This window comes from Orbicella faveolata, unplaced genomic scaffold (assembly GCF_042242905.1).
Source record: "Orbicella faveolata isolate gen_17 unplaced genomic scaffold, um_ofav_v1 contig_26, whole genome shotgun sequence".
NCBI classification, from domain to species: Eukaryota; Metazoa; Cnidaria; class Anthozoa; order Scleractinia; family Merulinidae; genus Orbicella; species Orbicella faveolata.
This window is the reverse complement of record NW_028301554.1, coordinates 6,256,590-6,282,752: the sequence shown is the minus strand read 5'-3', so window position 1 is coordinate 6,282,752 and position 26,163 is coordinate 6,256,590. Positions and strand designations below refer to the sequence as shown.

At 38.9% G+C, this 26,163-nt stretch overlaps 2 protein-coding genes across 2 annotated transcripts; both read left to right on the top strand.

Annotated features, from left to right (window-relative positions):
- Positions 1–25: 25 nt before the first annotated feature.
- LOC149107833 (uncharacterized) lies at positions 26–20,394 on the top strand. The gene is made up of 14 exons (XM_089296138.1): positions 26–129; positions 3,787–3,805; positions 4,058–4,119; positions 4,452–4,515; positions 5,075–5,126; positions 5,968–6,043; positions 6,296–6,360; positions 7,781–7,887; positions 13,390–13,441; positions 15,331–15,407; positions 15,604–15,665; positions 18,337–18,392; positions 18,643–18,707; positions 20,338–20,394. Exons 1-6 carry the CDS (start codon positions 26–28, stop codon positions 6,036–6,038), a joined length of 372 nt encoding a protein of 123 aa, XP_089152264.1. The 3' UTR covers positions 6,039–6,043; positions 6,296–6,360; positions 7,781–7,887; positions 13,390–13,441; positions 15,331–15,407; positions 15,604–15,665; positions 18,337–18,392; positions 18,643–18,707; positions 20,338–20,394.
- LOC149107832 (uncharacterized) lies at positions 18,742–26,086 on the top strand. Its single transcript, XM_089295935.1, has 3 exons — positions 18,742–20,393; positions 21,157–24,496; positions 24,800–26,086. The coding sequence occupies exon 2, from the start codon at positions 21,177–21,179 to the stop codon at positions 24,492–24,494; it is 3,318 nt and encodes a 1,105-aa protein (XP_089152061.1). The 5' UTR covers positions 18,742–20,393; positions 21,157–21,176; the 3' UTR covers positions 24,495–24,496; positions 24,800–26,086.
- The last annotated feature ends 77 nt before the right edge of the window (positions 26,087–26,163 follow it).

The window sequence follows — 26,163 nt, the reverse complement described above, 5'->3', positions numbered from 1 at the left end:
CACAGATTAGGCACAGATTAGCAGTATGGTTCAGGTCTTCCAAAACAACATTGTTAGCCATGAGACTGTCAACATTATTAAATTAAAGCTTTCCACTGTTCCTCTTTTTGTAATGGGTGACACGTTCAGGTGAGCTTAGTTATCGTAATCACGAGAAAGAAAAGAAATTCCGAAGACACTACGGAATTTCTTTTATTTCTTGCTATTTTACAGTGGAACTCTGTTAATACGGTCATCAACGGTCCATGGAAATTTGGCTGTATTAACGGGTAGGGTCAAATTTCATGGCTGGTCTAAATTGAGTGAGGTCTTAACATATGTATCACAATTGCACTTGTAAAAAGAACTGTTCTTTAATCATTACATACCATATTAACAATGGAAAGATGAACATAACTGGTTTGAGTGGCAGTATAAACGGGATAAAATTATCAAGGATTATACCGATTGGAATATCAGAATGTGGTCGTTGGCCGTATTAACGGGGTGGCCGCATTAACGGGGTTTTCTTATAAAGAAAAGTATGGGCGTTTCACCGAGACAAAAAAGGTGGCCGTCATAAAGAGGCGATCGTAATGCGGGGTTCCCATGTACTGGAAACAATTTTGGCAGAAACATTTATCCCTCTGTAAACGAAGTGATGCACGTTCAATTTGCCTTTAAAGCTATTGGACTTTCCCATTAGTATGTTGACAAAAAATGGAGATAGCAAAAAAATTAATAACACACTTTAGAAGAAGTGTTTTAGTTCAACTGGTTTGAGCCGCGTTTGAAAATAATACAAAATTTAATTTGCATTTTTCCTTGACTTCCACTTGCTTTGCAGGGAAACTCTTACAGTGTCTTTTCAGTTTCTTTCACTTTTGCTTTCACTTTCATCACAAGATCGAGAAACTGAATACGGTAAGTTTATAAACAGCAAGCTGTCTGTGACTGATAGAGTTAGATGTACATAGAACAAATTATGAATCACGTGACTGATTTTCTTCATATTGTAAGAAGTATTAGTGAGTCAGCGAATAATTGTTTGCAAGAATCGTCTGCGCAGTGCTAATTGGTTTAACTTTACTTTCTCTTCCAAAGAGCGAACAACAACATACAACAAAGAACTTTGTCTTGCTTAATAACCATTTCCATTTATTATCAATGCTCAGAAACCCAGTACACTTTCAAAGCTATTGGACTTTACTGTCAGTATTTAACAAAGAATGGGAATAGAAACATGCAACTTGTTTTCGAGTGATTTTATTTGATTGTTATGATCAATGTTTGAACTCCTATTGTCTTGCAAGGAAACTCCCTTAGTTTTATTTCAGTTTGTATCACTTTTGGTTTTCTTTTCACCAGAAGATTAAGAAACTGAACACGGTAAGTTTGTAAACTGTAAACTGTCTATGACCGATAGCGTTGTGAGCACATATAATAAGTAGAGCTGATTTTTAATACTTTAAATTTACACTTGGAGAGGTTTGCATGAATCGCGTGGCTGATTTCTTTTTCTTGTAAGAGCAATTACTGAGTCACGCGAATAATTGTTTGTTGTTTGGAAGCATCGTTTGCGCAGTAATAATTCGATTAACTTTTCTCTCTCTTCTACTTTTCAGAGGAAAAGGTCCTGTTATTGACGCATAGTCATTTTGGTTTCATTGTGGTCGACTCACCAAAACTAGTGAGTAGATATCATTATTTTAATAGCTTTGTTATTCATACTAGACTGAAACATTAAGTAAGCTGTTTGCAGTCGATCTAATTTTTGAATGTAAAGAAAGAACCTGAGAGAATTTGTTGCCGTGGCGTCGACCATAATCACTGACTACTCTTAACTCTAACGTCATGTTATTAAAGGCTAATTTGAACCAGCTATAGTTAATGACGCTGGTGTGACTGAAACACGATTGAAAAAATGTTTTAGAAACATTAGTGTTCCAAACACTCCCGAAAGGTAAATTTATTTCTCCAGGCATTGAGTAACTGTGATTTGCCGTTTTTCATCCCGCATCCCGTCCCTCAATATCAAATTTAAACGCACTTCCTAGTTGAAATGGGCACATGCTGCTCAAGCCAAAACTGAATATTTTTGTCCCGAATCCCACATCCCGCCATGATTTTCAGCTTATCTCGCATATTCCGCCAAGTTTATGATTTGACACTCCAGAAACTTCGAAATAGATCTTCCGTGGATGACGTATTATGACAATCAGTGTTTTCTCGAAACATCGAGAACTCTTCAAGTGGTTTTCGGGGTTTCATTTTGCATCGTCTGGTTTCTATCTTAACCAGTTAGAATAATATAGAGCTCGATTATGATATCCACGACCTTCAAACAATCATGCAGTGATAATTAACCCCAAAGTCAATTGTTTGCTGTAAGAAACGGAAAGTTTTTAGTTCTGTGAATTGATATTGTTGCCAGGAGATGGCGGCAGAAGGAAATCAATGAGATTGTGCAAACTAAATTATGAAATGAGTGCTCGCGGATAACAAATATGAGGAATTACAACAGAACGATGGCAAAAGCCATTCGTCTTTAGTTGTCGTATTTGTCTTGTGAGCAAGTCAGTTAGTTTCTATGAAAAGAAGGCGAGGAATGTAAACTTTATTCATTAATCAACTCATAGTTAGAAGAGGAGAAACTTGCCAAACTTCTAAAGAGCAAACAAAGATGCCACGATTTATGTTGGAAGGTCCACAACAGTCTTTCGTTTTGCGATCATATATAATGAGATTTTACTGTCACGCCAGTAAAATATAGTTAATGGATCGTGACGTACGTTCTCAATGAGCCGTTCATGGCGGCATCACTTTCTATAGAGCTATTGAGCAGTTATATTTCAAAGGTCAGCAAACTGTGAGCCTTATTGTAGCTAAACCTAAAACATTGTAGTTTCGTTACCTTCTGAACGTTATAACGTACCATAGCATTGGCACAAAGCATTAAAGCACTATTCATGTTTAAGATGTTACACGTGTTAGGGTAAGCTGTTCGGTAGTACCGCCTTTCCTACTGGCTTACAAGCAGACGAGCGTCTCCATATAAAAGCTCGGAAAATTGTTCAGAGTCCATTCTGAGTTCGTCTAAGCAACGTAGCTATTACTTATTGTAAATCTATCGTTTAATTTTCCCTCCCTCCCTTTGGAGAAGAGGTTGGTCATGTATTCCTGCATAATAAACAAAGGGTCACTCCTGTGTGGTGCGGTTAAGTCTGCGCAGCGACTTCCCCCAAGCTTGTTGTTTTTTTCATCGCCTTTGAACATCGCTTGCTAACCGATACTCTTGTCCGATCCAGCACATGCTGTCTGTCATTCAGCTCGTGGTGCTGGGGAGATAAGTGAGGTTGTTTTGTCACGCTATCGCCGGAAGTCGTATGGGCTAATCAAACGCAAGGCAGTGTTCCCCCATTAACGCCATCACAAGTTGTTTGTATTTGAGTAATAGTTCCGGTTCAATTGCAAGTCGCCACGGTTAACTTACTTTCGCTAGGAACAACGACACTAAGTAGGCATAAATCACATAACCGAAACTTTTTACTCGAGTTATATAGTCTGTGAAACAGAAATAATCACTTATTGTGTTTAATGCACGGTCAAGACCGAAATGAAAACAAAAACATACAACAAAGAACTTTGTCGGGCTTAATAATCATTTCAATCTATTAACTATAGTCAACAACGCAATATGTTTTAATAAAAATTGGATTTTGCCGTCAGTAATTAATTCCACTGTTAATAATTTGCATTTGTTTTTGTTCTTCAGTCTCTATCACTTTTCATTTAATTTCGTCCGAGGATCGAGAGACTGAACACGGTATGTTTGTAAACTTTAAGCTGTTCGTGATTGATACCGTTTCATACACATACAACGTGTATTTCAAAGCGATGTTTAATAGTTTCAGTTTACACTGAAAGAGATTTTTCATGAATCGCGCGCGTGACTGAGTTTTTTCAGTTTTTGAGCGCTGTAAGTCACGCGGACAAACAAATCAAACGAATTATTGTTTGGAGGTACCGTTGTGGAGTAAAAATCTGCTTAACTTTTCCTTCTTAACAATTTTTACAGGAAATATTATCGTTGTCGGCGCATATTGGTTGTAGTTTCATTCTAGTGACTCAACAAAAGTGGTGAGTGCAAATCAGATTTAGCTTTGTTATACATATTGGACTGAAATCATCACGTTAACTGTTCACAGTCGCTCCGCTTTTAGGAGAAGACTGACAAACCGAACACAGTAAGTTTATAAACTGTAAGCTATTTGTGACTAGCTGCGTGCACATATACAAGATCTAGAGTTTACACTGGAAGAGACGTCACGAATCGCGTGACTGATTTTCTTCCTGCTGTAAGCGCCAAAAGTGAGTCACGCGAAAAATTTAGTCACAGAAATGATTGTTTGGAATCACCGTTTTTCAGTAGTAACAATTTGCTCAACTTTCCCTCTTTGCTTACTTTTCAGGGGAAAAGGTCCTGTTATTGACGCGTATTGGTTTTGCTTTCACTCTGGTGACTCACCAAAGCTAGTGAGTATAAATGATGATTTTAGCTTAGTTATAACATATTCACAGCAGACTGAAATAGTGATGTAAACTGTTCACAGTCAATTTCATTTTTCAATGCAAAGTCAGAACCTGAGAGAATTAGTGACCGCAACGTCGAAGCTAATCACTAACTACTTTTAACTCTGAGTCATGTATTTAAAGACTAATCGAATCGACTTATAAGTAGCGACGTTCGTGTGACCGAAACACGATTGGCAATCTGTTTAAAAAAAACTCTTCCTTTTCAACTCATTAGTGTTTCGGAGCACTCACAAAAGGTAAATTAATTCCTCCAGTCACTTTGTAACCGTAACTTTTATTTCATCCCGCATCCCGTCCATCAATTTCAAATTTATCCCTCATTTCCTGGTTGAATTCAACACATGCTGCTCTCATCCCGCATCCCGCTTTCCACATCCCGCTAGGATTTTCAGCTTACCTCGCATCCTGTCAAGCTTACGTTTTGACACTCCAGAAACTTCAAAATACATCTTCCATGCTTGGCGTACTATGATAATCAGTGTTTTCTCGAAATTTCTAGAACGCCTCGAGCGGTTTTCGCAGTTTCACTTTCCAAAGCAAGTTCCGACGTGGTAAGTACAATTCTAGCTAACTTTGCATCATCTAGTTTCTATCTTTACCAGTTGGAATACTATTATAAGCTTTATTATGATAGTCACGAAATTCAAGCAATCATAAAGTGATGATCAATTGCAAACTCCATTGTTTGCTGGTAAACAAAAACGTTTGTGGCTCTGCCAGTTCTGCTGTCTGTTATCACCGAAAAAAGGAGTTGGAAATCAATCAAATCGTACAAAGTACATTATAAAGTAATTACTGACGAAAAGTTTATTCAAGGCCTTCCATATTTTACAACAAAACGATGGCAAAAGTAGCTTTCATTAGTTGTCTTATTTCTCTTCAGAGCAAGTCAGTCTGTCTATGACAGGAACCGGCGTGGAATGTAAATTCTATTAATCAGCCCACACGGAGTTAAATTAATAGTAAACTGGAGTGGTTTCTAAGCCTGAGAAACTTCAAAAGAGCAAACAATGATGCCAAGATTTATGTTGAAAGGTCCAGGACTGTGAACAATCCTTCAATAGTGTATTAATTAGATAACCGAAACGTTTCTGTTGGTTAATCTATAAGACAAAACTGACATAACACCTATTGTGTTTTATCCATGGTTAAGACAAAGAACGAACAACATACGAGAAAGAACTTAGTCTCAGTACCTTGATAAATATTTCACTGATTATTAGTTATGGTCAAAAACCCAATCTGCTTTGAAAGCTATAACGAAAAATGGGGACTAAAAAGATACAGTTTGCTTTCAATTTTTTTTTTATTTGATTATTTTGCAGAACGTTTGAAACATATTTCAATTTCAAATTGTTTTAACTTTCTATTGGACCTCCTATTGTCCTGCAGGGAAAACCCCCAGTGTTGTTTCAGTTTCTATCAATTTTGGTTTCATTTTCGTCAGAAGACTGAGAAACTAGACACGGTAAGTTTATAAACTGTAAACTGTCTGTGCATGACTGAAAGCGTTGTCTGCGCATTTAACAAGCATGGCCGATTTCTTAATACTTTAAATTTACACTGGGAGAGGTTTGCATGAATTGCGTGACTGTTATTCTTCTTGTTGTAAGAGTTGTTATTGAGTCACGCGAAAAATAAAGTCACGTGAATAATTGTTTGGAAGCATCGTTTGCCCAGCAATAATTGGCTTAACTTTTCCTTCTCTTTTACTTTTCAGACGAAAAGGTCCTGTTATTGACGCGTATTCATTTTGGTTTCATTGTGGTCGACCCACCAAAACCAGTGAGTATAAATCAATATTTTTTATAGTTTTGTTATTCATAGTAGACTGAAATCATTAAGTAAACTGTTCACAGTTGATCTACTTTTTGAACAAAAAGAAAAAACTGGCAGATTTTGTAGCCGTAATGTCGACTGTAATCACCAACTACTTTCAACTCTGACGTCATGTAGTTAAAGACTGATTTGAATCGGTGTTAATATATGATGCGATTGGCATGTTTTATAAACCCCTACTCTTTAACTCATTAGTGTTTCCAAACATTCCCGAAAGATAAATTAATTTCCTTAGTCACTGTATAACGTGAATTTCTGTTTTTCATCTCGCATCCCGTCCCCTAATATCAAATTCATCCCGCATTCCCTGGTTGAAATGAACACATGCTGCTCAAGCCAAGATATGTTATCCTGAATGTCGCACCCCGCATTCCGCATTGCACATCCAACCTTGATTTTCAGTTTATCTCGCTTCCCACCAAGCTTATGTTATGATACTCCAAAAACTTCGAAATAAAGCTTCCATGCATGACGTAGTATGATAATAAGTGTTTTCTCGAAATATTTAGAACCCCTCAATCGGTTTTTCGCAGTTTCACTTTCAAAGCAAGTTCTGCCGGCCGTGTTAAGTACAACTCTAATTAACTTTGCATCCTCTGGCTTCCATCGATCAGTTAGAATAATATATAGCTGGATTCTGATAGCCAGTGCATTCGTAAAATCACAAAGTGATGATTAATTACAAGCTCCATCGTTTGCTGTTACATAACAAAGTTTTTGGCTCTGTCATGAGAAAAACGAGAGTTTCAAATCGACCAAATCGCGCAAAGTGCATTATAAAGCGAAAACTGAGGAAAACTTAATTCACGGTCTTCCATATTTTACAACATAACGATGGCAAAAGTAGCTTTCATTAGTTGCTTTATTTCTCTTTAGAGCAAGTCAGTCTGTCTATGATAGGAAGGCTTGGAATGTAAATTGTATTTATCAGCCAACAAATAATTAAATAGTAGACTGGAGCGGTTCTTTAGCCCGAGAAACTTCAAAATAGCAAACAAAGATGCCAAGATTTTTGTTGAAAGGGCCAACATCGCTTTGCGATCATGCACTATGCATTAGTTACATAACCGAAACGTTTCTGTTGGTAAATCTATAAATCAGAACTGAGTTAACACGTACTGTGTTTTATGCACGGTTAAGCCAAAGAGCGAACAACAATATGCAACAAAGAACTTTGTCTAGCTTGATAACCATTTCACTGATTATTAGCTATGCTCAAAAACCCAATATATTTTGAAATCTATTGGACTTTACCGTCAGTGTTTAACAAAGAATGGGAATGGAAAAAATGTAACCTACTTTCGAATGATTTTATTTGATTGTTTTGCACAATGTTTGAAACTTGTTTCAATTTTGATTTGTTTAGAATTCCTATTGGACCTCCTATTGTCTTGCAAGGAAACTCCCTAAGAGCTGTTTCAGTTTTTACCACTCTGGGTTCCACTTTATAAGAAGACTGAAAAACTATACACGGTAAGTTTATAAACTGCAAGCTATTTGTGACTAAAAGCATGCTTATACACGAGATCGAGAGTTTACACTAGAAGAGACTTCGTGAATCGCGTGACTGATTTTCTTCCTGCTGTAAGCGCCAATAGTGAGTCACGCGAATTATTATTAAAAGTAACACGAATGATTGCTTCGAAGCACCGTTCTGTGCAGTAATAATTCGCTTAACTTCTTCCCTTTTGCTTATTACCCGGGCTTCCGTAGGAGAGCCCGAGTCTTAAAATGCTAGCGTTTTGGTCGCCAAAAGGGGGGTAATGGTCCCAGGCGTTCCATGCGTAGACCATAAAAACTGGGGACGAGAAACCCGACATTGCTCGCTCTTCGTGACAGAATGCGGTGTTTTGGGAAGAAAGGTTTGGCAAGAATCGCGCCTTATACTTTCATCTCACATACAAAGATGTCGATCGTTTTCAGAAAGGGTCGGTCCACGAATTATATTGCTTGAAAGCCAGCCAGGTAAGCAAAGTTCACGCTCGAAACGTTCTCGTGAGATAACAACTGAGCCGATTGCGGTATGAGTTCAGTCTACGAAAACACTGGCAAAAAACAGGCAGTCAATGATGGTGTGTGGCTACTGCTGTTATTATTTAAAACATTGCAGTAAAACAAATCATATTGCAATAAAACGAGCTAAATACGAAAACGTTTTTGGACTCGTAGCTCATTAAAAACATGCCGACTTGTTTCTTTCACCGCGTAAAATATGTCGATCTCCAAAGTTGTAAAGATGAGACTTTCGGTAACTGAATAAAATATCCTACCTTCAAGTTAGTTGGCTTTCTATTAGGGTGCAGGAAAAAAAAAATAACGTGCGAATTTGGAGGCACACTGTGCGGGAGAATTAAACCTTCGATTGTGCGGGGAATTGTTTGGGATTATTGACGAACCAATGTTCTTGCCAAGTCCTAACGAAAATCTGCATTGAAGATAGTTTAGCCAGTTATTTCACTAGTAGTTCAAATATATTTAGCAGTCTCAGCAATCGCCAATTCTTTTACGATGTTACTAAAACTGGGAACGGGGAACGGGGAACGGGGAACGGGGAACGGGGAACGGGGAACGGGGAACGGGGAACGGGGAACGGGGAACGGGGAACGGGGAACGGGGAACGGAGAACGGAGAACGGGGAACGGGGAACGGGGAACGGGGAACGGGGAACGGGGAACGGGGAACGGGGAACGGGGAACGGAGAACGGAGAACGGGGAACGGGGAACGGGGAACGGAGAACGGGGAACGGGGAACGGGGAACGGGGAACGGAGAACGGGGAACGGGGAACGGGGAACGGGGAACGGGGAACGGGGAACGGGGAACGGGGAACGGGGAACGGGGAACGGAGGACGGAGAACGGGGAACGGGGAACCGGGAACGGGAGTCTAAGAACGAGTGTACAGCGGTAACCCACCTAAGCCCTAAGAATTCAACATGGCGGACAAAGGAAAAGAAAAGGGAACACTTTGGGGAAATGTAAGGAAGTGTTACGGTTGTAAACTTTACTTTCTGCCGGCTGTGCCTCCAAGTCCAAAATGGTACTGAGTAAAACAAAGCATGAAATAGCGCCTGGGGAGAAAATCGTATCGGTATTATCACATGCTACCCCAATCGGTCAGTACAAAATGCAGACTGCAGACCGGGTACAAAATGAAGACTAGGTACAAAATGCAGACTGCAGACTGGGTACAAAACGCAGACAGAGAATAAAGACTGTTTTCCGTCTGATACGTGACAACATGTCATCTAAAAACATACCGAGTGTCACGCAGTCGCTTTTCCGCGGTCATCTGTCACCAACGTTAGCATTATTTTGGAATATTCCTTGCTCATTTCTTCATATATTTTGTCTTTAACAAAGCGGCCAGGCCACAGGTTATTTATCTGCTGCTCATCTGATTTGCCAGCTGACTTGCCGATCTCCGAAAGGCCGCCTTTCTAGCTTCCGAATGCGAAGACAGCGGACGAGCCACAATCAATGATGCTCGTGTGTTATGTCACTTGTCCTCGATATCATATTGCGTGTTGCTATTTTTAAATATTGATATGACAGCTTGCGCACAAAGTGAGAAGATATGAGTAGACTATGAAGGCTTGAAATTCTATGTAAGAAAGACTGTGGCCTGACTGATTGGCGGACGTAGCTTGTGATAATACAGGATAATACCGACTCGATTTTCACCCCAGGCGCCATTTCATGCTTTGTTTATCCCAGTACCAATCGGACTCTGCTCTAGCAAGCATGTACCGGGCCATGATCTGGTGGCACAGCCGGTAGAAACTCACGTTAACAACCGTAACACTCACTCACATTTCCCCAAACTGTTCCCTTTTCTTTTCGTTTGTCCGCCATGTCGAGGTTTCACGCGGGTTACCGCTGTACACTCGTTCCCAGACTCTCGTTTCCCGTTCCCCGTTACCAGTTTTAGTAACATCCATTCTTTTAGAAAACTGTGTCTGACTGCAAAAGAAAATCATGTTGCGAGAACTAGACGACATGAACTAGACGAGCATGAAACTAAAATAAATAGCAAAGCAAAATGCCGCATCTTCCCTTATAAATGAGAGTCCTTTTTAAAAATACTCCTGCCTTGATTTAAGAAAGATATGTAGCTTGAATATTTCTTCATAAACTGCGTTAAGGGTCGCAAATTCTTGGAAGTTATCCGCAAAATACACAACTTGAAAGTTTATGCAAATTATGTGCAATGCAACTTGAGCTTAGTCACAGGACTGTTGTTTTCGCGAAGGAGCTTGTCATGATTCATTTTGGCTCTCTCGAAAAGATTATTCGCTCTCCAAAGTAGATATGACTCTTGAAAAGGGTTTAAGATCGAAACACGGCAAAGATGTCAGTTCAGCTACACAATTTACACGGATCGCCCCGACCAGCAAACAAACTTCGGACAATTTCTGCCAGCATGTACAAAGTAATAACCATAAGTTGTAAAAAGACCTCGAAAATTCTATGCAAACAACTTCTCCATCAATGCGAAGGCAGTTGTACTTCATTCTTGAACCAAAATGGTTTAAACTCACAACTTGCGATAGGATGAGGAGGATACTCAACGAAGCAACTTGAATAGTAGATATCTAAGCGGAACTCTTGTGCTAAAATATCCTGATTCTTTAATTTGCTTTTATTGTGTCAATTACGCGTTTTCGTAAAGTACAATTTGATACTGTGGTACGAAGCCCGAGTAAACGCTCTTAGAGCCTCTAGTTTTCAGAGGAAAAGGTCCTGTTACTGACGCGTGTTAGTTTTGGTTTCACTCTTTTGACTCACCCAAACTAGTGAGTATAAAACGAGTATAGCTTTGTTATTCATAGTAGGCTTATAATCATCTAGTAAACTGTTTTCATTCGATCTACTTTTTCAACACGAAGAAAGAACTCAGACCAAAATTTTGATCCTGCTTTGGAAACTTTATGTTAACAATCAGACCCAGTTTCTAATCATATTTACTGTATGACGCTGTTGTGACCATAGATAAAGCGCGATTGAGAAGTCGAAAACGCGTCCTTCGTGTCTCATCCGAGATTACAATTAAGGTATATTAATGTGTTCAGTTATATTTATGTGTTCAGAGTGATTTGCTGGTATTTATCATGCATCCCGTCCCTCAATAGGGATCTTACGCAAAACACGACGGCAACGGCAACGAGAACGTCACCAAACAAAAGGTTTAATCAGCAAACCTGGCTGAATGGCTGTGCTCGCGCGTTATAATTCTTGATACATTTCTTTGCCGTCCTCTGCAAGTCAACATCGTGAAATGACCAAATTCTGGGTTGTCTGGAGAACGCGAACCACAACCGCTAATTTTTCGTATTTCTATTTGGAACTGAACACGTTTGTAGCATATTCAGTAGGGGCAAGTTTTAATACCGACAGACACACTGGATAGATAATAATAATTTAATAATAATAATTTATTGATTTATAGTGCGCTTTTTAACATACCAGGTGATCAAAAGCGCATTACAACAATAAATAACCTAAAACTATACAAGTGTTAAAAATCTACAATAAAACTTAAAAATAGTAATAATAAGAAAAAAAAAATCTAATAAATAAACGAGAAAATTAATTCCAAAGTAAAATAGAAACACATTTTTTGTTACCAGGCGTCGTCCTCGCCGTCGCCGTCGTATATGCCTAAGGTGCCTAATATCAAATTTATCCCGCATTTTCTGGTTAAAATGAGCACATCATGTCTTCTCAGGCCACGACAGGATATTTTATCCTGAATCCCGCATTCCGCTTCCCGCCTGACTTATCTCGCCTCCCAACAAACTAATATGTTGACATTCCGCGTTGAAATGAATCTTCCATGCATGACGAGTTATGATAATCAGTGTTTTCTCGAAACTGATCGAGAACCCCTCAAGCGGTTTTCGTAGTTTCACTTTCCAAAGCAAGTTCCGTCGTGGTAAGTACAGCTCAAGCTAACTTTGCATCGTCTGGTTTCTATGTTAACCGGTTAGAATAATATATAGCTCGACTATAATAGCCATGACATTCAGACAATCATAAAATGATGATCAATTCCAAGCTCCGTCGCTTGCTAGTAAACAACAAAGCTTTTGGCTCTGTTATTTCTAATGTCTGTTACCATGGGAAAACGAGAGTTTGAAATTGATCAAATCGTACAAAGTGCTTTAGTACTTTATAGAGTGAAAACTGACGAAAAGTTAATTCACGATCTTCCATATTTTGCGACAGAATGATGTCAAAAGTAGCTTTTTTCAGTTTTCTTATCTCTCTTCAGAGCAAGTCATTCTGTCTGTGACAGGAACCAGCGTGGAATGTAAATATTATAAATCAGCCAACACAGAGTTTAATATTAAACTGGAGTGGTTTTTAAGACCGAGAAGCTTCAAAAGAGCAAACAAAGATGCCAAGATTTATACTGAAAGGTCCAGGACTGTGAACAATCTTTCGTTTTTCGATCATACACAGTGCGTTAATTACATGAGCATAACATTTCTGTTGGTTAATCAATAAGACAGAACGGAGTTAACATTGGCTTATTGTGTTTTATGCATGGTTAAGCCGAAGAGCGAGCAACATACAACAAAAAACTTTGTTTAGCTTGATAATCAGGTCACTGATTATTAAAAACCCAGTATACTTTGAAAGCTATTAGACTTTACTGTCTCTATTTAACAAAGAATGCAGATAGGACAAAAATTTAAATGTATTTCTTCAGTCACTAAGTAACCGTGAATTGCTGTTTTTCACCCCACATCCCGTCCCTCAATATCAAATTTATCCCGCATTTCCCGGTTGAAATGAGAACATGCTTCTCAGGCCGAGATATTTTCATCCCGAATCCCACATCCCGCATCCTGCCTGGATTTTCAGCTTTTCCCGCATCCCGCCAAGGTTATGTTTTCAGACTCCAGAAACTTTAAAAATACATCCTCCATGCATGACGTATTATGATGATCCGTGTTTCCTTCAAATATCTAGAACCCCTCAAGCGATTTTCGTAGTGTCACTTTCCAAAGCAAGTTCCGCCTTGGTAAGTACAGCTCTAGTTAAGGTTACAGTATACCTTCAAGTCGGCAATTTTCTTCAAATTTGGATTTTTGGGTCAAAGTAGTGGTCGAAGAATCATCTCTAATTTCTGAAAAAAAAAAATTGAAAAAGACTAAATATTGGCAGAGAAATGGCGGTTTTACGTTTTCACCGGAAGTGATAGTTTACCTCTTGATTGACAGCCCTATGGCACGTATGCAATCAACCGAGACGATTTTCGCGGGAATTACCTGTACGGGTGTCACAAATTGACTACTCGGTTGATCAGCATTGTTGCTCTGACTACCAAGTATTTTTAGTATTTGGTGTAATTCTATTAAGTTATAAGTAAACGTAGACCACGTTAAAAACATGGACCAGTTCGTAAAAGCGAAAACAGCGAAGAACGAATGAGAATACATCAATGAGTGAAAAACCAAAAGATTGCCACGCAAATGAAGCTATAGCTATCGTATAAGGTGGGCAAAAAATTCGAGGTAAGAGAAAAGAAAGGTTCTGTAAAAATTTGGGAACTTGACAGAGACTCTTCTGATGAGTCAGATATCGATGAATCGTTGGACTCGTTGAAATCAATTAAAATATTATCCATACACAGCTGCTCCGCCGCACATTCTCTTATTTGTTTTCTTCGCTCAGCCACTCTAGCGTTCGTCTCCTTTTTCGTCTTCCCCATTTTGCCAGAGTGACCAGCTTGGAGAAAAACCGAGCTACAGAGAAATGATCTCTCCGTCTTCGGCGCCTTGAGCGCATTGCAAAACACACGGGTTTTTGGAGCTTCACCCGTAAATTTCACCAGGAGGTTAATGGTAGTAAACTTTCCCTGCCCTGATTGGCTCAGTTATCTGAGAACCCAGTTGAAGGCGTTTGTGGGCGGAGTTTGTTTGCGAAGTGGAAGATTTTTTTTACGCTGTTTTCTCGAATAAATTTTTTCGCTTGAAGCAGACACTTTAAAGAGTTCTAACTCAAAGGGAATTTGTTCAATTGCCCTCAAATTTGGACAGTAGCTAGTTTAACATATAAACTACCAAAACGTGTCTGCGAATTTTTAATTTCGAAATATTTTTTCTTCAAGAGCGATTTTTGTACGATCACTCCACATTTTTTTAATCCTATTTCGAAAATGTTCTGTAACTTTTTACTGCGATTGAATATGGCAAAACTCAGACACGGTTTTTTAGCGCATTGGGCCCTAAAACCGAGGAAAAAATAAAATTGGCGAAAAACAAAATTCGCTTTGACTTGTAGCTTTCGAAAGGTGAGTCGGGCGCTCGCATTTAGTGGTCGTGAAAAATTCGACAATTCATTTTATTTCAAAATTCTTGGTATAGTTTGATAGCCAGCTCTATGAGCTTTAATTTGACATAGAGGTTTCGGTATCTACTGCTTAAACTGCACTCGCTACATCGCTTACACGCGAGACACCCCTGAAGGTATACTGTAACCTTAACTTTGTATCGTCTGGTTTTTATCTTAACCAGTTAGATTAATGTATAGCTCGATTATGATGGCCACGACATTCAGACAGTCATAAAGTGATGATTAATTGCAAGCTGCATCGTTTGCCTTTACATAGCAAAGCATCGTTAATCTATAAGACAGAACTGAGTTAAAACCTATTGTGTTTTATGCACAGTTGAGCCAAAGAGCGAACAACAAAGAACTTTGTCTAGCTTGATAACCATTTCGCTGATTATTAGCCATGGTCAAAGACCCAATATGCTCTAAAAGCTATTAGACTTTACCGTCAGTGTTTAGCAAGGAATGGGAATAGAAAAAAGGCAACTTGCTTTCGAATATTTCATTTGATTGTTTTGCCGAACGTTTGAAACTTATTTCAATTTTAATTTGTTTTGGCCTCCTGTTGTCTTGCAGGGAAACTCCCTCAGTTCTGTTTCAGTTTCTATTACTTTAGGTTCCACTTTTATCAGAAGACTGACAAACTGAACACGGTAAGTTTATAAACTGTAAGCTATTTGTGACTAGTAGCGTGCACATACCCAAGATCTAGAGTTTACACTGGAAGAGACTAATAGTGAATAGCCAATAGTGAGTCACGCGAATTATTAAGTAGCACGAATGACTGCGTGGGAGCACGTTTTGTGTAGTAATAATTCGCTAAAATATCTCCCTTTTGCTTATTTTCAGAGGAGCAGGTCCTGTTACTGACGTGTTAGTTTTGGTTTCACTCTGTTGACTCACGGAAACTAGTGAGTAAGGTAGTAGTAATCAAAGATTATAAATGCGTTCGACGCCGTCACTAATATATATACTTTAAATGATTTCACTTGCTGGCTTTCAACCTCTGGCTATTACTAAAATCAATCGAGGTTTTACAGACAGATATATTTTTATTTTGAGGTCCGCCGTATAAAATACGATTTGTTGATACGTTGCGTTACGGCGCCTGTTTCCGTAGACTCACAAAAATATTTACATAAGCCTTCTAATTTCGCGCTAAAGATTTTCACATTAACTGGTAATCGGTTTCAGCGTCAAAGCTAATTTGTAAAAGTGTTTTTTTATCGTACATTATTTTAAGCTTGAAGCACAAATGTAAGCAAACATTTGCAATCGCGAACTGGTTTATCGTAAACATTCGAAGGAGCGATTATCGCGTCTAAGAAAAAAATAGGTCCACACTGCGTACTTGTGTGTGTGTAACGTCCTTTTTTTTTTGAATTTTACGGGTTGAGGAAATTAAACTGGGATGCTTCTTGGAAACGAGCGTCTTCATCGGGATAGGGTGCTGTTCCCTTTCTTTCACGGGTTTTTTTTTTGCCTCCCGATCCCTACCACGTCCCCGTTTACGCCCGCAACATGGGGTATATTTGTTGGTATGTTTAGATAATAGCTAGTCTACTTACGTTAGACCGTTAGCGCCACTATCACGTCACGTTGTATCGTTTCGTGCATGCTCTAATTCCCAGAAAATGACGATCGAATCAATGACATCAAAAATTTTAGGGTCTAGATTTTCCTCCACATCAGTCGTTTGCCCTATATACACTTTGCAGCACATCATTTGTGTCAACCAAAGCATCACCTCATAATTCCACATTTTTTATTGGGTAACATGTTTCAATTTTGGCATGAGAATTAACGTCTTGGCTCAGAGAATTGTCGCAAATTCTCCACAATATGACATCGTTGTCCGTAATTGAGGCCACGCACATCATATTTCATAACTGATCCTTAAACTGTGATAAGACCTCCTGTGCATTCACGAAATGGTTATGAAAGCCGATTCTTGACCGGTATTGTTCGTATACTAACTTTTGGTCTTGAAAAAGCAACAACAGGGTGTCTGTTAACCCTACTCAAGTGTATTTCTAACAATTCAAGTACAATGCAAGTGCAATATAGTCGTTTTTAGTTTCTGACAATCCCTGACAATATGCTTAACTTTGAGATGCTTCCTACATCAATCAGTTCAAGCCCATATAAATGTTGGCTAGCGAAATTGCAATGACTCCCTTCGCTCTATTGGGCAACCCGCGCCGAACATTCAGGCCGATAAATTTTAGCTCGCGAAAGGGTACCAGCCCCTGTGCAACCTGCACTAACCACATCAAACTACAGCCAATGAAACACAGCTGTTCCCACGGTAAACATCCCAAACCCACGGCGATTCAAAGTCGTGTTCATGAACATAAAAAATAAACTATAAACCACGAGGTAGTCTTTAGATGCTCAGACTTACTCACACCACAACGAAAACCTTGAGGTGTGTGATAGTCTTTGCGCATATGGTGTGTGACGTCATTCAAAATGGCGTAGAAAATGCAGACGTTCGAAGAAAAAATGTCTAAATAGGTCACCTTGAAACCACAGTATACCCAAGATTATGAACTGCGTCCTGTGAACGCAAAAAAAGTTCAGCTTTGTCATTCACAGTCCCTCGATATCAAATTTATCTCGAATTTCCTAGTTGAAATGATCACCTGCTGCTCAGGCCACATCCCGCCTGCTTATTTTCAGCTTTTCTCGCCTCCCGCAAAGCTTATGTTTTGACACTCTAAAACCTTCGACATACATCCGTCCATGCATGATGTAGTATGATAATCAGTGTTTCATCGAAATATCTAGAACTCCCTCAAGCGGTTTTCGTAGTTTCACTTTAAAAAGCTAAGTTTCGCCGTGGTTAGTACAGCTCTTCAGTGCTAACTTTGCATCGTCTGGTTTCTATCTTAAACAGTTAGAATAATATATAGCTCGATTACGATAGCGACCATATTCCGACAATCATGAAGAGGAGATTAACTGCAAGCTCTACCGCTTTCTAGTAGATAACAAAGTTTTTGGCTCTGTCAGATCTAATGTCTGTTACCATGGGAAAACGAAAGTATGAATTCGCCCAAATCGCAAAAAGTATATTATAAAGTGCAAACTGACGAAAAGTTAATTCACGGTCTTCCATAATTTACAACAGATCGATGGCAAAAGCAGCTTTCACGAGAGATTCATGCGATTTATGCTGGATGGTCTAGGACTGTGAAAAGTCTTTCGCTTTGCGATCATGAACAATTCATTAAAAATTACTTAAGCGAAACAGTTAAGTTGGTTAACCAATAAGTCAGAACTAAGTTAACACCTATAGTGTTTTATGCACGGTTAAACCAAAGAGCGAAGAACAACAGACAACAAAGAAATTTGTCTTGCTTGATAACCATTATACTGATTATTAGATATGGTCAAACACTCAATGTACTTTGAAAGCTATTAGACTTAACGGTCAGTATTTGACAAATAATGCACATAGGAAAGACAAAATGTAACATACTTTCGAATGTTTTTATTTAATTGTTTTGCTCAACGTTTAAAACATACTTCAATTTTAAATTGTTTTGATTTCCTATTGGACCTCTTATTGTCTTGCAGGAACACCCCCCAGTGTTGTTTCAGTTTCTATCACTCTTGTTTCACTTTCAATTACGGTAAGTTTATAAACTGTAAGCTGTCTGTGCATGACTGATAGCGTTGAGCGCGCATATAATAAGTACAGCTGATTTTTAATACTTTAAATTTACACTGGGAGAGGTTTGCATGAATCGCGTGGCTGATTTTCTTTTTCTTGTAAGAGCTATTAGTGAGTCACGCGAAAATTACGTCACGCGAATAATTGTTTGGAAGCATCGTTTGCGCAGTAAAAATTTGCTAAACTTTTCCTCCTCTTCTACTTTTCAGAGGAAAAGGTCCTGTTATTGACGCGTAGTCATTCTGGTTTCATTGTGGTCGACTCACCAAAACCAGTGAGTATAAATCACTATTTTAATAGCTTTGTTATCCATTGTAGACTGAAATCATTAAGTAAACTGTTTGCAGTCGATCTAATTTTTGAATGCAAAGAAAGAACCTGAGAGAATTTGTTGCCGTAGCATAGACCGTAATAAGGAACTACTTTTAACTTTAACGTCATGTTTGAACCAGTTATAGTTAATGACGCTGGTGTGACCGAAACGCGATAGGGAAACTGTTTTACAAACTCATTAGTGTTTCCAAACACTCCCAAAAGGTAAATTTACTTCTCCAGGCATTGAGTAACTGTGATTTGCTGTTTTTTATCCCACATCCCACCCCTCAATATCAAATTTATCCCACATTTCCTGGTTGAAATGAGCACATGCTGCTCAGGCCAAGATATTCTTATCCCGAATCCTACATTCCGCATTCCACATCCCGCCATGATTTTCAGCTTATCTTGCATATTCCGCCAAGTTTACGCCAACTTCAAAATGGCATATTCCGCCAACTTCAAAATAGATCTTCCATGCATGACGTATTAGGATAATCAGTGTTTTCTCGAGATATCGAGAACCCATCAAGTGGTTTTCTTAGTTTCACTTTGCATCGTCTGGTGTCTTAACCAGTTAGAATAATATAGAGCTCAATTATGATAGCCACGACCTTCAGACAATCATGCAGTGATAATAAACCCCAAACTCAACTGATTGCTGTGAGAAAGAGAAAGTTTTTAGTTCTGTCAATTGATATTGTTACCATGAGACGGCGGCAGAAGGAACTCAATGAGATCGTGCAAAGTAACTTATGAAATGAGCACTCGCATATAACAAATATGAAGAATTACAACAGAACGATGGCAAAAGCCCGTCGTCTTTAGTTGTCGTATTTGTCTTGTGAGCAAGTCAGTTAGTTTCTATGAAAGGAAGGCGAGGAATGTAAACTTTATTCACTAATCAACTCATAGTTAGTAGAGGGGCATATAGTTTTAAAACTTGACAAACTTCAAAAGAGCAAACAAAGATGCCACGATTTATGTTGGAAGGTCCACACAGTAAACAGTCTTTCGTTTTGAGACTATATATAATAAGCATAAACTACGTAACCGAAACTTTTCAGTTGAATTATATAGTCTGTGAAACAGAAATAATTACCTATTGTGTTTAAAGCACGGTCAAGACCGAAATGAAAACAAAAACATACAACAAAGGACTTTGTTGGGCTTAATAATCATTTCAATCTATTAACTATAGTCAACAACGCAATATGCTTTAAAAGGCATTGGATTTTGCCATCAGTAATTAATTCCACTATTTAATTGGCATTTGTTTTTGCTCTTCAGTCTCTATCACTTTTGATTTAATTTCGTCCAAGGGTCGAGAGACTGAACACAGGAAGTTTGTAAACTTTAAGCTGTTCGTGATTGATACCATTTCATACACATATAACGTGTATTTGAAAGCGATGTTTAATAGTTTCAATTTACAATGAAAGAGATTTTTCATGAATCGCGTGACTGATTTTCTTCAGTTTTTGAGTGCTGTCAGTCACGCGAAGAAATAAATCAAACGAATTCTTGTTTGGAGGTACCGTTGTAGAGTAAAAATCTGCTTAACTTTTCCCTGTTAACAATTTTTACAGGAAATATCATCGTTGTCGGCGCATATTGGTTTTTGTTCCATTCTAGTGCAAAAGTGGTGAGTGCAAATCAGATTCAGCGTTGTTATACATATTGGACTGAAATCATCACGTTAACTGTTCACAGTCGCTCTGCACTTTCGAGGAAAAAAAGGGGGACTTTCGCGAGCTCAATGATTGGAGAAAACGGGAAACATTAAACAGTTAAATTATCACCGTCGTTTGAGTAGAGTAGCCAGAACTGGAATTAGCAGTCGCACACCATATACATAGTTTTATTGTCTATTTAAAAAAAAATGTGATTGAGCTCGGCTATGTTCAGTGTGTTTTTCTTTTACTGATCGGACGCAATCTGCTCGGCGACATTTTTATTAATAGGCTAGAGTAGAGATTTTAAAAGGACTCAACACTGATAAAATAATTTTGGGATCGATAAAAAGTCACAACAATACTTAGCCAAAAAAAGACTAGTACGCAGCCTGAACTTTAACGGTGATTTTTGCTGGAAAAAAAAGAAAAACGAAAAGGCAAATGCAACTCTAAGAAAAAAACGCATTGCCCTGAAATGATCAACACGACGGTTTTCACACACGCCAAGACAACTAACTGCATGCAACCAACGGCCTCGTATTTTCAACAGTTTTCTTTTGTTTAGATTGGGACTATTTCTGCTTCCCTATGACAAAATGCAAGTCCATAACAGGACTACCCCCAGCTTTGAATTCGCCATTACCCACTTAGACAACCAGGTTGAAAGACGTACAAAAGTATATTATTACTCGAATTAGCTACAAATCTTGATTCGTGTTATCCCTTTAACAGGACTCATAGAAGTGGACGCTATGAACAATATAACAGACATTTTACAAGCCGTCTCTATTGGCTTGGTTGTTGCTACTTTCCTTCTCAACACTGGTCGTGGTCTAAAAGCCATTGAGGTCTGCCAAGAATGTTTGATCTGTCTAAATAACGAAGTACTAAAAGCGGGAGAACTTTTCAATTTATTCAACATTTGCATTTATCAAACGTTTTTCAATGCGTATTGTCATATCCCTGATTATACAAAAGCCTTAATCTACGGCAGGGAACTTCTTGAAATTTACCGCAAGTGTAGTAAAAAAGACGAGGAAAGGAATCTAACAATAGCAATGGCTAAAATATGTAAACAGCAATATCGATACAAAGAAGCAAAGGAACTTTATGAGAAAGCCATAAAAATCATGAAGGAAATGGGTGACAAAAAGGGAGAAGCCACTTCGTACGGAAACTTGGGAACTCTGTTCTTATCTCTTTGTAAATATGACAAAGCTAAAGACTATCTTGAGAAAGCACTTGCCATCAGAATACAAATTGGCGACAAAGAAGGAGAAGCAGCAGATTACGGAAACTTAGGAACTGTGTTTCACTCTCTTGGTGAATATCACAAAGCCAAAGAATATCTTGAGAAAGCACTTGCCATTAGAATACAAATTGGTGACAAAGAAGGAGAAGCAGCAGATTACGGAAACTTAGGAGCATTGTATCAATCTCTTGGTGAATATCAAAAAGCCAAAGAATATCTTGAGAAAGCACTTGCCATCAAAATACAAATTGGTGACAAACGGGGAGAAGCCACTTCAAACGGAAACTTAGGAACTGTGTTTAAATCTCTTGGTCAATATCACAAAGCCAAAGAATATCTTGAGAAAGCACTTGCCATTAGAATACAAATTGGTAACAAAGAAGGAGAAGCAGCAGATTACGGAAACTTAGGAACTGTGTTTCACTCTCTTGGTGAATATCAAAAAGCCAAAGAATATCTTGAGAAAGCACTTGCCATCAAAATACAAATTGGTGACAAACGGGGAGAAGCCACTTCAAACGGAAACTTAGCAACTGTGTTTTCATCTCTTGGTCAATATCACAAAGCCAAAGAATATCTTGAGAAAGCACTTGCCATTAGAATACAAATTGGTGACAAAGAAGGAGAAGCAGCAGATTACGGAAACTTAGGAACTGTGTTTCACTCTCTTGGTGAATATCAAAAAGCCAAAGAATATCTTGAGAAAGCACTTGCCATCAAAATACAAATTGGTGACAAACGGGGAGAAGCCACTTCAAACGGAAACTTAGCAACTGTGTTTTCATCTCTTGGTCAATATCACAAAGCCAAAGAATATCTTGAGAAAGCACTTGCCATTAGAATACAAATTGGTAACAAAGAAGGAGAAGCAGCAGATTACGGAAACTTAGGAACTGTGTTTCAATCTCTTGGTGAATATCACAAAGCCAAAGAATATCTTGAGAAAGCACTTGCCATCAAAATACAAATTGGTGACAAACGGGGAGAAGCCACTTCAAACGGAAACTTAGCAACTGTGTTTAAATCTCTTGGTCAATATCACAAAGCCAAAGAATATCTTGAGAAAGCACTTGCCATTAGAATACAAATTGGTGACAAAGAAGGAGAAGCAGCAGATTACGGAAACTTAGGAGCTGTGTTTAAATCTCTTGGTGAATATCACAAAGCCAAAGAATATCTTGAGAAAGCACTTGCCATTAGAATACAAATTGGTGACAAAGCAGGAGAAGCAGCAGATTACGGAAACTTAGGAGCATTGTATCAATCTCTTGGTGAATATGTCATGGCTGAAGATTATACTGAGAGGGCATTGTCAATTAGTCGAGACATTGAAGACTTAGACAAAGAGTTCAAATGTCTTTGTCTTCTTTCATTGGTGAAGTCATGCCGATATAAGATCCAGGAAGCGTTTGACTGTCTGTTTTTGAGTATGAACAGAAGCGAAACTTTACGAAGTTTGTTAGGGGACAACGACGATTTTAAGGTATCGTCTTCAGATGGTCGCGATTTTCTCTACCGGAGTCTTAGTGCATCCCTTTGTTTTTCGGGAAATCCGAACCATGCACTTTATGTTTTAGAGCTGGCTCGGGCTAGAGCATTAGCAGACTTGATGGCAACTCAGTATTCTCTTAAAAGCCAAATCTCAGCTGATCCGCAATCGTGGATTGGTATTGAAAATATTATGAAAAAAGAAAGTAACTCCTCTTGTCTGTACATTTCTTATTATAATAGTGATCTGTCGTTCTGGATTCTCAAAACAAGAGAAATCATTCAGTTCCGAAGAATAACAGTGGATGAGAAACTAGTTGGTGCCACATCAGTTGGTAAGTTACATGATTTCTTCGCAAAAAGCTTTCGGAACTTTGCTATTTTATCCGAGGAAGATTGCGAAGATCGATCTTTAAGTGACGTTGAGAACCTCGCAGCAGTGAGACTTATAGAGGAAGAAGATGAAGAAAGTCAAAACTCCGAATCAAGCGTTTCTTTGTACTACAGAGCGTTAATCCGTCCGGTAGCTGATCTACTTGAGGAGCCCGAGCTCATTGTTGTTCCTGATCCCTTCTTAAACCAAGTTCCATTTCCAGCGTTAACAGATGAAGGCGGGAGGTATTTATCAGAGAAATTCAGAATCCGCATCGTTCCTTCTTTGACGACTCTCAAGCTCATTCAGGACAGTCCTGTATACTATCACAGTCAGACTGGTGCTCTGATAGTGGGGGATCCAGTTGTCGGCACGGTGCGTTACAAAGGAACGAAGATGTGGGTTTCGAGGTTACCCTGTGCAGGAAATGAAGCAGCCAGGATTGGACGACTGCTAGGTGTTCAACCTTTGTTGGGACGGCAGGTACTTGACGGGCTACACTCAGTGAGTCTTATACATTTTGCAGCCCATGGTAATGCCGAAAGAGGAGAAATTGCCCTTTCTCCAGTAGGACCTCCTAACAGGGTTCCAGAAGAAGAAGATTACCTATTGACGATGTCTGACATTGCAAAAGTTCAACTGCGAGCTAAACTGGTGGTACTTAGCTGCTGTCATAGTGCACGTGGGCAGATTAGAGCCGAAGGAGTCGTTGGGATCGCTCGAGCGTTCTTAGGATCCGGTGCACGGTCCGTTTTGGTGGCTCTGTGGGCCATAAGTGACGAAGCAACAGAGCAGCTAATGTGTCGTTTCTACGAGCATCTTGTTTGTGGGGAGAGTGCCAGTGAATCTCTTCACCAGGCCATGAAATGGATGAGAGGTAACGGCTTTAACAACGTTCGCGATTGGGCGCCGTTTATGCTGATTGGAGACAACGTGACATTTGACTTTGGGATATAACGGTAAGTATTTTTTGGAAACAAAACGCTTTTTTGGTGGAGGGAGGGGACGGGCAAGCTAACAAACGTTAACGAAACTGTCGCCATTTCATGTCATAAGTTACGAGATCCAAATCCTGCTAGACATGTCAACAACGGTTCTTGAAATCGTTTGCATTTAGAACACTCGCGCAACGATTTCATATGTTGGTAGTTCTCTCACAGCCTCGCCCTCGCCAATGAAGCGTGAGTGTTTATACTAACCATGTAAATCATCAACTGGACAAACAATGTGATTTATAGACGTTTTTGTTTGATACCTTTCAGCAATAACCTCTAACAACTGAGTGCGCACTCTGATCATGAGTGTCTGTGGAGCCAATGGTTATTTTCCTGTTCTTACAGAAACGCATGGTAACAGCTACGTTTCCAGGCTTTTAAGCGTTGTAATTTAAGATTTCGATCACATGCATCAAATAAACACCGTTTAAATTCGTTGCCACTTTTTCTCCGTGTGAGATGTCCTTCGAACACAGACAATTTTGAATCAAATGGACGAGTTAGGTTTTTCAAGAGATAAGTCCGTGGCAAGTATTATGAACGAGAAAGGAAAGTAATAGCTAAAGATCAGAAAGTGAGTAGCCATTAGTTAAAGATCATCAACACATTGTCCGGGAGACAGGTGATGAGTATAGACCAATCGTCTTGATGTGACACTAAATTCTCAGAACTTACGTTAACAAAACTATATGGTAATTGAGTAGAGAGAATTAATTTTCTCTGAGTGTTTTTTTAAACCTAAATCTCTTCGATTTAACCCACTGTCGCCGCCAAGCTACTGGTGGTTCAGTGTCGGTTGCAAGTTAAGGGCCTACTTACATGGTGAAAAGTTGTCCCTGTAGAGAATGTTTCCCACTCACCCCTCCCGCGACCCACTGTTACCGAACGATTATACTGTATGAAAAATTAAAATTTCCTTCTTACCAAGCCTAGAATTGGCCTTGTCCTTCAGGATAAGTGTTTGCTTGATTCCGGTTGTTTTTCACCCAGGAGTCACCTCGCGCACGACACAACTTCTGACTAGCGATTTAAACAGTGCGCCATTACTTTTAAAAAGTGTCGTTTATGGTATCATATAAAAAGTTCCATTTTTTAGATTGTTAGTGGGGATGAGTTTTCTCTTTGTGTTTTCGTCACTCAGTTTTTTGACTTTTACTAATGTCCAGGAACTCAACAAACAAAAACACAACTGAGCAGGAAAAGTACTTTGCTGAAGCGTATTGGATTGTTTGCAGATTCTGTTCATTTGCAAAACGCATCAATCACTGAGTTTAGGTAGTCCAGTTAAGAAAGCTGTGTTTGAATGTTTGATAAATAATATTAATCTCCTTATAATACCATTTAATTTAATTTGCCTCAGGCAGATATCTTGTATTACTTTAGACTATGCGCCTACTGGCGCCTCGAGAACTGATGATGACTTTAGGGTAGTTGCTGTCTCTATAGTTATATTAATGCATTTGAAATTTAATTCAATCTAAATTTAGCACTAGATAGTTTTTGATGTGTGTTCTAGTGCCTCTTGTAAATAAAATGAGATCATTTTTATCATCACACAGTTTACTCGCTATCCCCTTTGTTATCGGTTCAGAGCTGTTGTCCAGACTGGAAACCTTGCATTCCTGGTTTGT